Genomic DNA, 17,550 nt, shown 5'->3' on the forward strand with positions numbered 1-17,550 from the left:
TGAACATGTTTAGATCAAACCTGCACACAATATTGAAGATATGGTTTCTTCAACATCATGCAGAACTGAAACAAAACTTCATTGTTCAGTTCAAGTTCTCTTATTAAAAGATAGTATTCCATTAATAACCTTCTATATCTGCATATTAACTTTGTGATATGTACTAGCACATCTAGGCCTCTCTGCACCTTGGATTTCTGTAGTTGCTCTCAGTTTAACTACTGCTTTATTTTTTAAAACAAAAAAAAAGTCCTGTTAAACCAAGTTAAAACTTTCCCCACAATCTACTCCATTCACCAGATTTCTGTGCACTCACCCAATCTCTCTATATCTGTCTGCATCCTTAGGTACCTTTTCAACATACTTTACTACATATCTTTGTATCATCTGCAAGTCTACCAGGTGCCTCAAAAGTCTAAAATTAACACCTTGGATGAAGTCAACCAAGACCTGATGACTTGTCAGACTGCAGTCCCATCAATGTACACAGTACTGCTTCCCTAGTGGTTGCAATTGTCAAGAAAAAGTGACCTGGTTTTTTTGTTTAATGAAAAAGATAATATCTTCCAGCTCTAATGCCCTCATACAAAAGAACAATCACATATCTCTGCCCATATCTCTGTCACTTTTTCTTGACAGTAGACGGAGGTCAATCACTACATGATTCATGCTGAATGACCCATTTCACATATTGGGCTGCCTGCCAGCTCGCAGCTTGATGGACAGCTCTAAGTGGCTATAAACTCTTTTTTGTTAAATAATCAGTGAGTAAATGAACACTTGAGAAGCTTTTATAGTCTTAGCATTATCCGGAGGTCTGCTCATGATGGATACTTGGTTCTGTTGGCATGGAGATTGAGGGGAAAAAGGTGGCGCTAACTGAGCCTCGGGGCTATAAAGGACATGCTTAGAGAAATCTAGCTTGGCAAGGAGGACTACAAACAAGAGTGGGAAGAAGGGGCAAAAGTTGCCATGGAAGGTATAAGGGGCCATGGGGTGGGTACAGGCCAGGAGATGGCATGGGCAGAGATATGTGATTGTTCTTTTGAATGAGGGCATGAGAGCTGGAAGATATTATCTTTTTCATAAACAAAAAAACCAGGTCACTTTTTCTTGACAAGGGAACAAAAGCCAGTGCTTTAACCTGCATTAGGGAGCATGCTATCTGAAGAGATAGCATGAAATAGTCACTGCTGGAGATGTACATTTGCGGTCGCATAAAACAACGGATAGTTTCAATCATCAAAAATAAAATTTCTAATTCTGTGCAGTTAGCAAAAACTAATTAAGGCCTTCCAACTATTTAAAGTCTCCCATTTTACATTTTTATGGCCTTCCAGAAGGCATTTGATAAAGTCCCACTTAAGAGACTGTTAACTAGGTAACAGTCCATGGAATGGAGGGCAAATTATTAACAAACCTGTGAAATTGATTGAGTGGCAGGTATCAGAATGTAGCAATATTGGGTAAGTATTCAACTTGGTAGGATGTGACCAGTGGGTGTCCCACAAAGGGTGTGAGAGATTTCCACAAGGAATACTTTCCAGATCATATGAAGTTAAATGTAGTGGATGATGTCCTAAGAGACTTGGGGTTCAGGTGCATAGATTTTAAAATGTGAGCAGGTACAGAAAATTGATGAAGAAAGCTAATGGAATTCTGGCCTATATATCTAGTGAACTGGAATTCAAGTTGCAAATGTCATGTGGCAGTTATACATAACTCTGCTTAAACCCCACCTGGAGTACTATGAGCAAATATGGGCACCACAAACTTTGGAAGGATATATTAGCCTTGGAGGGAGTGCAATGTAGGTTGACAATAATGGTATCTGGACTCAAGAGGTTGAGCTTGAGGAGAGATTGTACAAATTGGACTTGTTTTCTAGAACATAGAAAGTTAAGAGGTGGTCTGATCAAAGTTTTGAAGTGTTAACAGGAAAAGTCAGTTTATCTTTATCTACTCTATTTCCACTGATAACCTGTGAGGTGCTGCATTTTGGAAAAAGGCAAATCAGGGTATGACGCACAAACTTAATGATAAGGTGTTGCTAAACAAAGAGAACTTGGAAGTGCAGGTTCATAGTTCCTTGAAAGTGGAGTCCTAGGTACAAAGAACAAAGAAAATTACAGCACAAGAACAGGCCCTTTGGCGTACCAAGCCTGCGCCAATCCAGATCCTCTACCTAAACGTGTGACCTATTTCCTAAGGATCTGTATCCCTCTGCTCCCTGCCCATTAATGTATCTGTCTAGGTATATCTTAAATGACGCTATTGTGCCCACTTCCACCACTGCCGCTGGCAATATGTTCGAGGCACCCACCACCCTCTGCATAAAGAACTTTCAATGCACATCCCCCTTAATCATTTCCCCTCTCACTTTGAACTTGTGACACCTAGTAACAGAGTCCCCCACTCTGGGAAAAAGCTTCTTGCTATCCACCCTTTCTATACCTCTCATGATTCTGTAGACCTCAATCAATCAGATCCCCACCCCCCTCCCCCAACCGCTGTCTTTCTAATCAAAATAATTCTAATCTACTAATCCTCTCTTCATAGCTAGCGCCCTCCATACCAGACAGCAGCCTGGTGAACCTCCTCTGCAAAGCATCCACATCCTTTTGGTAACGTGGTGATCAGAACTTTATGCAGTGTTCCAAATGTGGCCGAACCAAAGTCCGACGCAACTGTAACATGATCTGTCAGCTCTTGTACTCAACACCCCATCTGATGAAAGATAGCATCCCGTATGCCTTCTTGACCACTCTATTAACCTATGTTGCCACCTTTAGGGTACAATGGACCTGAACACCCAGATCTCTCTGTATACCAATTTTCTCCCAGAGCTTTTCCATTTACTGTATAGTTCATGTTTGAATTGGATCTTTCAAAATGCATCACCGCGTATTTGCCCAGATCAAACTCCATCTGCCATTTCTCTGCCCAACTCTCCAAACAATCTATATTCTGCTACATTCTCTGACAGTCCCCTTCACTATCTGCTACTCCACCAATCTTAGTGTCATTTCTGATCTCCCTGCTATAGGAAGGATGTTGTGAATCTTGAAAAGGTTCAGAAAAAATTTCCAAGGATATTGCCAGGGTTGGAGAGTTTTGAGGGAGAGGCTGAATAGGCTGGGACTATTTACCATGGAGCGTTGGAGACTGAGGGATGACCTTCTAGAGGTTTAGAAAATCATGACAGCCATGGATAGGGTGATTGGATAAGGACTGTTCCTCAGGGTAGGGATTCCAAAACTAGAAGGCATAGGTTTAAGGTGAGAGGGGAAAGATTTAAAAGGGACTTTTTTCCATGCAGTGTCTCTATGGAACGAGCTGCCAGAGGAAGTGGTGGAGGCTGGTCCAATTTAAAAGGCAGCTGGATGGGTGTATGAATAGGAAGGGTATAGGAAGGGTTTAGGAAGGATACGGACAAAATGCTGGTAAATGTGACTACACTAATTTAGGATATCGGATCAGCATGGACGGTTTGGACCAAAGGGTCTGTTTCAGTGCTGTACATCTCAATGACTCTATGACACTAGTTGGGAGCTCTACAACTAGGAGATATTAATGTGAATTAGGGCCAGTCTACTCAGAATCCCTACAACTTGGAAGCACGCCATTCAGCCCATCATGTTCAAACTGACCGTCCAAAGAGCATCTGACCTAGAATCACTCCCTACCCTAATGCTGTAACCCTGCATTGCCCATGGCTAATTTAACTTTTCTGCACATCCCTGGACACTGTGCAATTTAGCATCACAATCCACCGAACCTGCACATTTTTGTACGGTGGGAGGAAACCAGAGTACCTGGAGGAGACCCATGAAGACACAGGAAGAATGTACAGGCTCCATACAGACAGTCATCCAAGAGTGGAATGGAACCTGGGTCCCTGACACTGAAGCAGGCCATGCGAACCATTGACCCACCATGCTGCTCAAGAGAGGTGTTAGGAAGCAGTTCTATACACAAAGGGTGATCAATGTTTGGAACTCTATTTTACAAATTACAGTAGATGCTGGATCAGTTGTTAAATCTGAGAAAGATAAATTGTTGTTAAGCAAAAGTATTAAGGGATATGAGCCAAAGGCAGGTACAGACATATGGAATTTAGTCACAGAGCAGCCATGATCTCACTGAATGGCAGAACAGGCTCAAGGGAACAAGTGGTTTACTCCTGCTCCTACATTTTGTTCCTAAGAATGCTGGACCTCTTAGGTATTGACAGTGATTCAAGATTACAATGATGTTGTAGAAACTTGCTGTATGTTCCACTGAGTTTGCAAAGCTAAAGGGTAATGTGAATGACAAGTTTAAAAATATCTAAAACAACCTTAGAACCATCACAAAATTAGTGAAAATCAAGCAGAACTGTTGATAACTTGAATCCTAAGCAAAACCTGAAGCAGTTCAAACTTTTGTATATTTAATGAGGAAATCCATCTGACATTGTAAAGTAAAAGGCATATATAAAGTAACTTTATTCAAGACCATTAACAAAAAAATGCTTTTGATTGTTTATTTGAACTCCAAGTCTGCTGTTCATATAAATATTTTTGGCCCTTTAGGAACACATCATAAATATGCCCATGAAGATTTTCTCAAGTCACTTGATGCAGAAGAATCATACATGTGCTCAACGAGAAAATACAGAGCAGAGGAAATCATTCACTTAGCATGCTTGGCATTGTGCCTAAGTCTAATTATTCGCATTCACAAAATAATAGCTGTACCCAAAGATGTGCTAATTACTCTCTGGCCATTGAACCTATTGTAAAATATTCATAACCACAAAATGACTTATGAACAGAAAACAATTTACTCTATTTCCTGATGTTGATCTTATGCTGAGAAAGAAACATCAAGCAGCATAACTACTTCAACTGTTCAGATGTTGCATTAAAATTGTATTTAATTATTTTACATATAATACTCAGGACAGGATTCTAGTGAGTAAAAGGTTTCTCAACGTGCCAATTACAAGTATTCATGAATTACAATGCTACACTTTAGTTATGGCGCAGTGGTAGTCTGGCGCACTGACCTCTACACCGCTGAAGCCAAACATCAACTCGAGGACACTTCTTCCTACTGCCCCCTCAACCATGACCCCACCCCCCATCACCAAACCATCATCTCCCAGACCATACAGAACATTACCTCAGGAGATCTCCCACCCACAGCTTCCAACCTCATAGTCCGGGAACCCCGCACTGCCCGGTTCTACCTCCTTCCCAAGATCCACAAGCCTGACCACCCTGGCCGACCCATTGTCTCAGCATGCTCCTGCCCCACTGAACTCATTTCTACCTACCTCGACACTGTCCTATCCCTCCTAGTCCAGGAACTCCCCACATACGTTCGAGACACCACCCACGCCCTCCACCTCCTCCAAGACTTCCGTTTCCCCGGCCCCCAATGCCTCATCTTCACCATGGATATCCAATCCCTCTACACCTCCATCCGCCATGACCAGGGCCTCCAACCCCTCCGTTTTTTCCTCTCCAGACGTCCCCAACAGTACCCTTCAACCGACACACTCATTCGTTTAGCTGAACTGGTCCTCACCCTTAACAATTTCTCCTTTGAATCCTCCCACTTCCTCCAGACCAAAGGCGTAGCCATGGGCACACGTATGGGCCCCAGCTATGCCTGTCTCTTTGTTGGCTACATAGAACAGTCCATCTTCCGTAATTACACCGGCACCACTCCCCACCTCTTCCTCCGCTACATTGATGTCTGCATTGGCACCACCTCGTGCTACCGCGAGGAGGTTGAGCAATTCATCAACTTCACCAACACATTCCACCCTGACCTTAAATTTACCTGGACCATCTCTGACACCTCGCTCCCCTTCATGGACCTCCCCATCTCCATTAATGACGATCGACTTGACACTGACATTTTTTACAAACCCACCGACTCCCACAGCTACCTGGATTACACCTCTTCCCACCCTACCTCTTGCAAAAATGCCATCCCGTATTCCCAATTCCTCCGCCTCCGCCGGATCTGCTCCCAAGAGGACAAGTTCCACCACAAAACACACCAGATGGCCTCCTTCTTTAGAGACCGCAATTTCCCTTCCCACATGGTTAAAGGTGCCCTCCAACGCATCTCGTCTACATCCCGCACCTCTGCCCTCAGACCCCACCCCTCCAACCGTAACAAGAACAGAACACCCCTGGTGCTAACCTTCCACCCTACCAACCTTCGCATAAACAAAATCATCCGCCGACATTTCCGCCACCTCCAAAAAGACCCCACTACCAGGGATATATTTCCCTCCCCACCCCTTTCCGCCTTCCGCAAAGACCGGTCCCTCCGCGACTACCTGGTCAGATCCACGCCCCCAAACAACCCACCCTCCAATCCTGGCACTTTCCCCTGCCACCGCAGGAACTGTAAAACCTGCGCCCACACCTCCTCCCTCACCTCTATCCAAGGCCCGAAAGGAGCCTTCCACATCCATTAAAGTTTTACTTGCACATCCACTAATATCATTCATTGTATCCGTTGCCCCCGATGCGGTCTCCTCTACATTGGGGAGACTGGGCGCCTCCTAGCAGAGCGCTTTAGGGAACATCTCCGGTACACCCGCACCAAATCAACCACACCGCCCCGTGGCCCAACATTTCAACTCCCCCTCTCACTCTGCCGAGGACATGGAGGTCCTGGGCCTCCTTCACCGCCGCTCCCTCACTACTAGACGCCTGGAAGAAGAACGCCTCATCTTCCGCCTCAGAACACTTCAACCCCAGGGCATCAATGTGGACTTCAACAGTTTCCTCATTTACCCTTCCCCCACCTCACCCTAGTTCTAAACTTCCAGCTCAGCACTGTCCCCATGACTTGTCTGGACTTGTCCTACCTGCCTATCTCCTTTTCCACCTATCCACTCCACCCTCTCCTTGACCTATCACCTTCATCCCCTCCCCTACTCACCCATTGTACTCTATGCTACTTTCTCCCCACCCCCACCCCCACCCTCCTCTAGCTTATCTCTCCACGCTTCAGGCTCACTGCCTTTATTCCTGATGAAGGGCTTTTGCCCGAAACGTCGATTTTGAAGCTCCTTGGATGCTGCCTGAACTGCTGTGCTCTTCCAGCACCACTAATCCAGAATCTGGTTTCCAGCATCTGCAGTCATTGTTTTTACCACATTTTCATGAAGCACTGGTGCTGACCCAGTAATCAGTCTTACCTTAGAACAACAAAGTCTCGCCTGGGATGTGGCGCCATGCTATCGAGAACATAATGGCAGATCTCCTTATTTTTATCTAATTGTTCCACAACATTTACAACCAGCACATCATCATCCCAAAGGTGGCGTTCTCTTAGCAGACGATTTAATACAGAATTAGGAGTTGCTTCTATCTCAGTTGTCACTTTCCATAAACGAAGGGGATGTCCATCACCAACCTACCAACACAGGGTAGAACAGAAGGAAAACATTAGGATGTTACAGAGAGATTGTCATCCCCTTTCAAAAGAATAAAGAAAATTTACAGCCTAGGAACAGACCCTTTGGCCCTCCAAGCCTGAGCCGATCCAAATGTACTGACATCCAAGAATTTGTATCCCTCTGTTCCCCACCTACTCATGCATCTGTCCAGACGCATCTTAAATTCATCTATCGTGCTGCCTCTACTACCTCTGCTGGCAACGCGTTCCAAATGCCCACCACACTCTCTGAAGTACTTGCCACGTGTATCCCCCTTAAACTTTCCACCTCTCACCTTGTAAGCATGACCTCTGGTTATTGAATCCTTCACCCTGGGAAAAAGCTGGTCTCTATCCACCCTGTCTATACCCTTCATGATTCTGTAAACCTCAAATCAGGTCCCCCCTCAACTTATCTTCATAGCTTCATAGTACCTTCCATACAAGGCAACATCCTTGTAAACCTGCTCTGCTCCCTCTCCAAAGCATCCACATCCTTTTGGTAATGTGGTGACCAGAACTGTATACCGTATTCTAAATGAGGCCAAACCACTGTCTTGTACAATTTTAGAGAGGGAGCCAAAAATAAAAGCCATTCCAAAGTTTATTTATCTTCTTCTAAAACTCAGGGCATTCCAGGAAATATTCTTGCTAAGTCATGCCTATTTGAAAACTACTCCCTAGTCCAATTCCAACATGTAGGAAACCTTCCCACTCTACAAGTACTTAGATCACTTCGTCACTACATTACCTCATGCAATAAGGATAGCTCTCCTCTATCACACAAGCACATCTAATGCAAGAAACCCCCAGGATTGTTATATCAGAAGAAAAGGTGTATAAAGCTGCCAAAGATCAAGGGGAGTTTGGGGATTTTGATTTTAGGAATTCTGCAAAGAACAATCAATAAAAAGGATTAAAATAACAAATAGAAAGACAGTAAACTAGCCCAGGTGAAAATAAACTGAAAAAGCTTCCACAGGGATAAGAAACAGCTGAGCAAAAATAAACGAGAGTCCATTACAAGCAGAATCAAGGGAAATTATAATGGGAAATAGGAAAATGGTGGAGAAAAAAACAAATACTTTGTCTGCCTTCAGAGCAAGATACAAAAAACCTCCCAAAAATAATGGAGAATCTGACAACTAGGGTAAATTACAAACTGCAAATTATTCTTTTTTTTAAATAGTAATGGGACCTGATCATCTATGTCAGTGTTGAAAGAGGTGTCTGTAGACACAGAGTAAATGCGTAAGAGGTAATCTTTCAAAATTCTAGAGACTCTGGAATGATCCCACAGATTGGAAGGTCACAAATGCTATTTGTTATTATTCATGCTACTATTTAAAAGGAGCAGCGAGTGTCAACATGAATTTATGAAAAATAAATGTTTGACAAACCTTGAGGATGTAACTAACAAAATAGATAAGAGGGAATTGATGAAAATGCTGTATTTTTTCAGAAGGCTTTCATAAAGTCCCATACAAAAGGCTGGTAAACAAATATAAAAATACTTGGGATTAGGGATAATATACTGACATGGATTAAAAACTAGTTAATAGACATAAAACAGTAGGAGTAAATGGCTCATTGCCAGGCTGCAATTAGTGAGGTAGTACAAAGATCAGTGCTTTGGCCCTAGATATCTATGATCTAGATCAAATGATTGATGATCAAAATTAAATGTGATATTTCCAAGTTTGCAGATGATATAACTGGGGACGGTACAAGTTTTATACATTAGTCACCCAAAATTAACATGCAGGTGCAGCAAGCAGTAAGACTTCACAAGGTATGTTACCCTTTATAACATGGCTAAACATTGGACCAGCATTGCCTTACTCTCATTACATAAAGCTTTGGTGAGACTATATCTCACCAAAGATATATGTTTTAGCCTCATCATAGAAGGAAATGTATTTTTGATACAGAGGTAGTGTAGCAAATGTTCACCACTATATTCCTGGAACGAAGAGAATGTCCTTGGAGGAAAGATTAAGTAGCGTGGCTTACATTCTATGAAGTTTCCAAGAATCTCATTCAGACATAGAAAATTCATACAGGAATTAACAAGGTAACGCTGTAAGAATGCTTCCTCTAGCTGAGGGGATCTATTTCCAGGGAGGCCATTTTGGATGAAACAAGGAAAATTTCTTCACTCAGAGGATGTCGAATGTTTTGGAATTCTCAGGTTCAGCCAGTTTTAGAGGCTCTGTCATTGAACCAGTTCAATACTGAAATTGATAGATTTCAACTATTAAAAAACACAAGAAATATGGAGATAGTGCAAGAGAATTGTATTGAAGTAGATAATCAGCCATGTTGAGTTCAAACAGCTGCTTGGCCTATTCCTGCTCTTATGTTCTTATAGTTTATAAAATACGTCAGTAAAAAGCAGCTCCAGATGGAAAACATTAACCACATTGCATTGCCAATTGTTAAATTTGTTGCACTGTCTGAAGGCAGGCATAAACAACTACAAGCAACTGTGTTACCAATAATTCTCCTCATCAACTATTCCAGTCACAGACTCGATGATTCAGTGGAATATTTTAACTTATGATACCAAATGGGATAGTCCTGCTTGACTGAACTAACCAGCCACATTCTTAATGGTAGAACAGACAAAGTCTGGTCCCTTGTGTATTCACTATCTGTAGACAATTTTGTTTTCCTACAGTCCATGATTTTATCTACAGTTCTACATCCGAAAAAAAAAATCAGTGGCTGAGATCACAGTGTCTGGCCAGATAGATTAGCAAGAAAAAAAGCTGGAAGTGGTTTAAACACGCTTAGAGAACAGGATTATCTCATAAATAACCCACAAGTACCATACACACTATCTGTTAAGCGGACTGAAGCTTTTAACTGATTTCCTCTTTTCTGTTAGTTTCTATATTAATCACTTGTCCCAAAGCTCTACTGTTGAGACAGTTGTACAGTCATCAAAATCTTCCCAAAAAATCCAGCAATTGAAAATACTTGTGACCAGCGGTTAAAGAAGTTGCACAACATTTAGCCATTAGAAAGGCTAATGAACTGTCAAAGCAGCCTCTTCAACTCAAGGAAAAACTGAATCAGCTTGGGTCACTACTGAAATGTATGGTTGAGTGAGTGAATGTATGGTTGAGTGAAAAACAGTGACTATAAGACTGATCCTCCCTTAAACTGAATAGCCTACAGACTTTGATTTGTTGAAGTCATGGGAGTGTTGGTCTGCAAGGTCAGTGTTTCCTACCCATTCTACACTATCCTTAAAAAGGTATCAGCATTCAATCTGAACATTGCAGGCTTCTTGGAAAAGGAACTCCAGTATTAATGTGGCTCTTCAAAACACAAATAGGAAAATGGAGGTTGGAATGGCTCTAAGGTTTAAAAAGCTATGGATGATACATTTAAGTGGTTGGTGTCATTTCAGTGGAAGTACTGATTTCTAATTAGAACACAGGGCAGCACAGGGAAATTGGTAATCCCAACAGGAAGGGACTATCCAGACATATTTCAGCCAGTTCAGAGAGACACTGATAAACTTGAATGCCTTCACAGTAAAGGTTCATTAGACTAGATTAGATTCCCTGCAGTGTGGAAACAGGCCCTTCAGCCCAACAAGTCCACACCGACCCCCTGAAGAGTAACCCACCCAGACCCATTCACCTCTGACTAATGCACCTAACACTATGAGCAATTTAGCATGGCCAATTCACCTAACCTGCACATCTTTAGACTGAGGGGGGAATTCGGAGCACCCAGAGGAAACCCACGCAGACACAGGGTGAACTTGCAAACTCCACACAGACAGTCGGCTGAGGCTGGAATTGAACTTAGACCCCTGGCGCTGAGAGGCAGCAGTGCTAACCACTAAACCACTGTGCCATCCCGTATGTGACGCAGGGACACTAGAGGGCACAACAATTGCAATCCTAGTATTTAGTCTTGGTTTTACAAATGTGAGATCACATCATAAAATACAGATCACATTAACAGTAACAATTTTTAATTCTATGAAAAACAAAAAACGATTTTAGGATATAAAATTCATTATCATTTTAAGAACGTAGATGTAAAGTACTAGTGTTCTCATAACAGTAAAGTCACCATTGTCCCACCAGATCATAGAACTGCTCTCTCATTCGAGACACACGACTGATGGTAACTTGACCCGAGAGTCACCTTGCCTCAGGCAACAGGATAGGTTGAGAAGGAGAGTCCATCATGGGCACCTCAGGAATTGAAACCACCCTATTTGCATTAGTCTGCATGCAAACCAACTATCCATAGAGTCATAGAGATGTGCAGCACAGAAACAGACCTTTCAGTCCAACGTGTCCATGCTGACCAGATATCCCAACCTAATCCAGTCCCACTTGCCAGCACCTGGCCCATATTGCTCCAAACCCTTCCTATTCATATACCCATCCAGATGCTTTTTTAACATGTTGCAATTGTACTAGCCTCCACCACTTCCTCTGGCAGTTCATTCCACACACATACCACCAAGTCAACTAATCAAACTATAGATGGCAAGCACAAAAGAACGTTATACAAGCATGTGAAGAAATGATTCAAGTGTAAGTGAAAGTTCACTTTTGCAAATTGTCCACTTCAATCCAAATAGAGGGATAATTTGGTAAGCAAAACTTGGACTAAACTTAACCTTGAAAGCACAATGTGTTGTAAGATGACAATTTATTTCAAGGGTCTAAACATGTGAAACTTCAATAAAATACCTTCTTGTAAGAAAGTTCTGTGTGCACAGGTCCTTGGATGCTAGTCCAGCCTTTGAATTTTTCTCCAGCCTCCCTTAGTAGATCCTGAATAATGTCTTCCACGCAGATCATATATTCTTTATCCCTGCCTTCATGATGTCCCCTTAAGCTGTCCATGGGCAGAGGATGCGCATCACCTGCAATGTAGGAGTTTCGAGACTGCACCATTATATCATGTGGGATCTGTCAAAAACAAAATCGATAAAATTTTCAATGGTCAAATTTGTGATCCACTAAATATTTTGTCTAGAGTTGTGCCAATCCTTTGCATAAATGCCGCAAGTACCTTCTGTTCAACAGTGTGCCCATACTGCCCAATAACAAAATTATTTACATGAGACATTGAGTCTTTCTCAAGCATAGAGCCGCATACATTCCTTCAATTTTTACAAAAGCAACTAAATCATTTCTGAGACAAAAAAATCTTCAAGCTGCTTTATGTTACAGATAGCAAGAAAACTTGCAGAACAATAGATAACCACATCAGGATCCCCATTTTAATTCAACCTGCCCTAAAAGACAGATCTGAGCCTCTTCGTCTTTCATGGTTTCTTTCCCCCTCAAACATTAAGTACTTGCTGTTTATCATTGATTGTGTTTCCCTTCACTCCTTCAGATGGAGGAACTACTGGAGGGAGAGGGACAGCAGAAGCAGGAGGCTGGGAAACGAGGAGAGACAAGCAATAGGTGAACCTGGTAACAGAGTGCGGGCTAGGAGAGACACTCAAAAGGCCTTACAAATACGGGTCAGTGACAATTCGCCACGGCAGATTCACCGCCGATGATTAGCCACTGCCAGTTCTCCACCAGCGTTTCTCCACTGGGGTTGTTTGACCTCTGTATATATATATATATTTCCGGTGGCGAATAGTGATTGTTTTCCCTCCCGCCTGTTCTTTCATACTTCTCAGTCCCCTTTATTTATACAACTACATACGGATTAAAAAAAGGTAAAATAAATATAATTTTATTGGTTTATATATAAAAATGAGTTACAAACTTTAACCAGAAAAAGGAAATATATTTTAAAAATCTTTATAATGGTCGTAAAATCTCACATTAATATTAGACAATGAAATTTTAGTTCATTTGATAGTTACGCGCTATTTATTTATAAAGATAAAAGCCAAAGCAATTATCATGTTTGCTTTTAAAGCATAATCAGGATCGATGCTGTATTGATGAGTTGCTCCAACTACAGCAATAGGTCTATGCATACTTTGTGCCAAATGAAAGCAGCAGCCCCTAATTCTAACTTCAGGAAAATATTCTCTCATAGCACTGATAGCTGCCTGCTCAAAGTCACGATGGATATACTGTGGTCTGGGATTAGGTACCAAGGACTTCACCATTTCAAACATGCATACGTACATTGAATGCTGCTTATTAGGTAGACGTATATACACTATTGGATGGTCAAGAAAGTAATCATATTTGGTAGGGAATCTTGGATACATCATTTAGCAGAGTCGACGTGGTCTGTGGATGGCACGTTCAACATAGCCCCTATTTTACTCTCTCAGGTATATTGTATTTTAGCAAAAAGACTTGATGCGGTTCATCCAATATTGTATATACTTCTATTTGCGGAATTTGCGGTGGCGAATCGTCTTCAGTGGCCAATTGCCAGTGGCTAAGTGCCCGCGGTGGTCAAAGGGCAGTGGCTAATCGGCGCCAGCAAATCTGCTGTGACGAAATGGTCCCATCCCGTACAATTACAGCACATTTCAATTCTAACCCTTCCATCACCCTCTTTCACTCCAAAGTGTGGTCAAAAGATTCGAAGTATGAACTCAAATTATCTTTGATTGTACCTGGAATAATTTCTTGCACTCTGCAATCATGTGACCCAGTCCCTCAGTTGCTGCCAGATTCTCATTGAGGTCCCTCTGATCAGGTTTGTTCAGTACACCCCTTCTTCGAATCACCCTACAAATAAGGTCAAGAAAAAAATCTTAAGACGACCCATATAAACTTCACTATTTGTGTCTCTAACTGCTCTGTTACCATCCCACAGAAAGCAGTTGAATGGATATAACATTGAACTTGAATACAAATCTTCCATGTTTCACCAGTAAGCAAATTCACTTAGGCAATGGAGACAAAGGTTGACTCTCTGATTGGAATTTTTGTTCTGCAGTGGTACTGATCTCCTTATTGCCTCAACATTTTAAATGGTGTGTTTGTTAGTTATTGTTTCCAAGATCAGAAAAAGGCAACAAATTGAAAAGGAAATCCTCAAGAGCAGCACAAGTTCTCAGTGGTTAGCACTGCTGCCTCACAGCACCAAGGACCAAGGTTTGATTCCACCCTCAGATGACGGACTCTGTGGAGTTTGCCTGCATGGGTTTCCTTCAGGTGACTCCAGTTTCCACCCACAGTCCAACGATGGATTAGCCATGCTAAATGGCCTATAACGTCCTGGCATGTGCAGGTTAGGCGGGTTAACTATGGGAAATGCAGGGTTACAGGGTGGGTCTGGTTAGAATGCTCTTCGGAGAGTTGTTGTGAACTTGATATACTGAATGGCCTGCTTCCACACTGTAGGGATTCTATGAGCCTATGAAGGATGGTAATCTCTGGATTGTTATCTGAGCTTCAAGCCAATTGGCTGGGGGCACATAAGATTTGAGAAATGAATATGTTGCTTGAAGATTGATGTGGGAGAATTGGATTCCAGTTGTGGGGCACAAGTATCTGTATGGAATCACAGAATCAGAGTCATAGTTGTACAGCACAGAAATAGACCCTTTGGTCCAACTTATCCATGCTGACCACATTTCCCAACTCGCCCACTTCCCCGCATTCGGCCCATTATCCCTAAACCTTTCCTATTCACGTATCCGTCCAAATATCTTTTAAACTTTGGAACTGTGCCTGCATCTACACTTCCTCTGGCAGTTCATTTCACATATGAACCACCCCATGTGAAAACTTGTACCTCAGGTCCCTTTTAAATCATTCCCCCCATCTTTAAAATATGCCCCTCATATGAACTCCCTAACCCAAAGGAAAAAACCTTTGGTATTCACGTCATCTATGCCCCTCATGATTTTATAAACCTCTAAGGTCACCCTTCAGTCTCTTATGCTCCAGTGAAAGATGTTTCAGCCTAATCAGCTCCACCTCATAACTCAAACCCTCCATCCCTAGCAACATCCTGGTAAATCTTTTCTCAACCCTCTCCAATTTAATAATATCCTTCTTATAGCAGGGAAACCAGAACTGTACACAGTACTCCAAAAGATGGCTTCAACAATATCTTGTTGAGATTGAGATTGCACATGATGTCCCAAGATTTCTACTCAAAGGTCTGAGCAAAGGCAAGCATGCTAAATGCCTTAACCACCCTGTCTATCTGCGACACATCTTTCAAAGAACTATGTACCTGAACCCCCTAGGTCTCTCTGTTTGACAACACTGCCAAGGACATGACCATTAACTGTACAAGTCCTGTCCTTATTCACTTTACCAAAATGCAATACCTCACATTTATACAAATTATAGACGGCACGGTGGCACAGTGGTTAGCACTGCTGCCTCACAACACCAGAGACCCAGGTTCAATTCCCGCCTCAGGCAAATGTCTGTGTGGAATTTGCACATTCTCCGTGTCTGTGCGGGTTTCCTCCCACAATCCAAAGATGTGCAGGTTAGGTGAATTTACCGTGCTAAATTGCCCGTAGAGTTAAGCGAAGGGGTAAATGTAGGGGAATAAGTCTGGGCGGGTTGCTCTTCGGAGGGTCGATGTGGACTTGTTGGGCCGAAGGGCCTGTATCCACACTACGTATTCTAATCTAATAAAAAATAAACTCCAACTGCCACACCTCAGACCATTGAGGGCTAGATCAGTGGGATGGTCTGCATCTGAACCATGCTAGACCAATGTGCTGGAAGTTCACACAATTATGTAAATACAGAGATCAAAACTAAACAACATTGATGAAGGACCAAATCTGGCTAAATGTAGCAAATAAAATCGAGGTCAGAGAGCAAAACACTAATGTTGGAAATAAAAAGATTAGAGAATTGCAGGAAGAGACAGAAAACAATCCTCAGAATATTTCAACAGCTGAGACTTGATATTACAAAAGGTAACAAAGACAAAACCAAAGTCTCCATATTTCAACGTGCACTGCATTCATAACTATGTAAATAAATTTATGGCACCCATCAAGTTAAATAAATATGATCTAGAGACAGATATGCAGGCAGGGCTGTGTGGTGGCATGGATTGGATCCTGAATATTGAGGGACAAAAGACTTCAAGAATAGGAAGCTGGGTAAATGTGGAAGGGTAGTACCATGTGATAGTTAGAGGTGACCTTGGTCCAGGAGACAGATGCAGAATCAGCGTCAGTGGAACAGCAGGGGAATTAAGTCACTGGTGGAATGGTGTACAGGCCCCCTAAATGTAACCACAATTTTGAAAGAAGAAATAATAGGTGTGCTTTTAATGGATCTGGACTAGTGGCCAGTTACTAATGAGGGCTCTCTGCCTGCCAAAGACTGTGACTGGTTGTCAAGTAGCTGAACAGCTTCAGCTGTGAACAAAACAGAGAAGCTAGTCAGACCAAATGAGAAACTAGGGGGTCTACAGCAACCAAAAAACACACAATGCAGTTAGACATTTAAACCAGAAGGAAACAAGCTTATCTTTCCTTCAGTTGATGTTCCAAGTTGTGACTTTGAAGGGGACAAGTCAAAGTCCTTTCATAAATAAACCAGCACCCTATGCCTCTTGCTGTTCCAAAGGCTAGCCCTCACCCTTTCTTTTCTAGAATGCTCCCATTGCTTTGCAAGAGCCAACTCAAAAGATCTTGTGACCAAAGACTATGGAACAGTTTTTCTAGCTTTCTTTCCACCCATGTGGTTTTTTTTTCCTGTTTATATTTGTCTGTGTGCAAGAGTTGGGTTTTTAGAAGATGGGGTTTTATTTGAAGATGTTGCTTAATTTAGCTTAACTGGTTACAGTAGCTAGAATCTAATTAGCTATACTAAATAGCATTTCTTGACAAGTACAGAAACCTGGTCGATATTATCTACTAACCTGGGTCAGAACTAAGTAGTTTAGGAATTTTGCATATTTCTTTTAAAAGCTTAACTTTTGTGATAACTCTGGGAATAACAGGACTAATTTTCCAGTGCACATCCTCAATGAATCGTCACATGGAAAAGTCCAGAACTACGGTGCATTATTTAAAATTTAGGCATTTCTCTTTTAAGACAGATATTTTTTGCTGCGAGGGCTTATGCAACTGTTAAACTCTGCTTCAGAAGGCAATGGAAGCATGGGTCATTAAATACTTTGAAGTTAATGGTACATAACCATCGA

General features: G+C 42.1%; 1 protein-coding gene across 2 annotated transcripts in view; it reads right to left on the bottom strand.

Moving 5' to 3' along the window:
• Positions 1–17,550, bottom strand: part of stard8 (StAR related lipid transfer domain containing 8) — a 173,142-nt gene that overhangs the window by 10,475 nt on the left and 145,117 nt on the right. For both annotated transcript variants that reach the window (XM_072595210.1, XM_072595211.1), the window contains 3 exons: positions 14,030–14,144; positions 12,177–12,398; positions 7,211–7,428 (listed from right to left, as the gene is read on the bottom strand). In XM_072595210.1, the coding sequence (XP_072451311.1) occupies positions 7,211–7,428; positions 12,177–12,398; positions 14,030–14,144 (555 nt within the window). The remainder of the gene's footprint in view (positions 1–7,210; positions 7,429–12,176; positions 12,399–14,029; positions 14,145–17,550) is intronic.

The sequence above is a fragment of the Chiloscyllium punctatum genome, chromosome 25 (genome assembly GCF_047496795.1).
Source record: "Chiloscyllium punctatum isolate Juve2018m chromosome 25, sChiPun1.3, whole genome shotgun sequence".
NCBI lineage: Eukaryota > Metazoa > Chordata > Chondrichthyes > Orectolobiformes > Hemiscylliidae > Chiloscyllium > Chiloscyllium punctatum.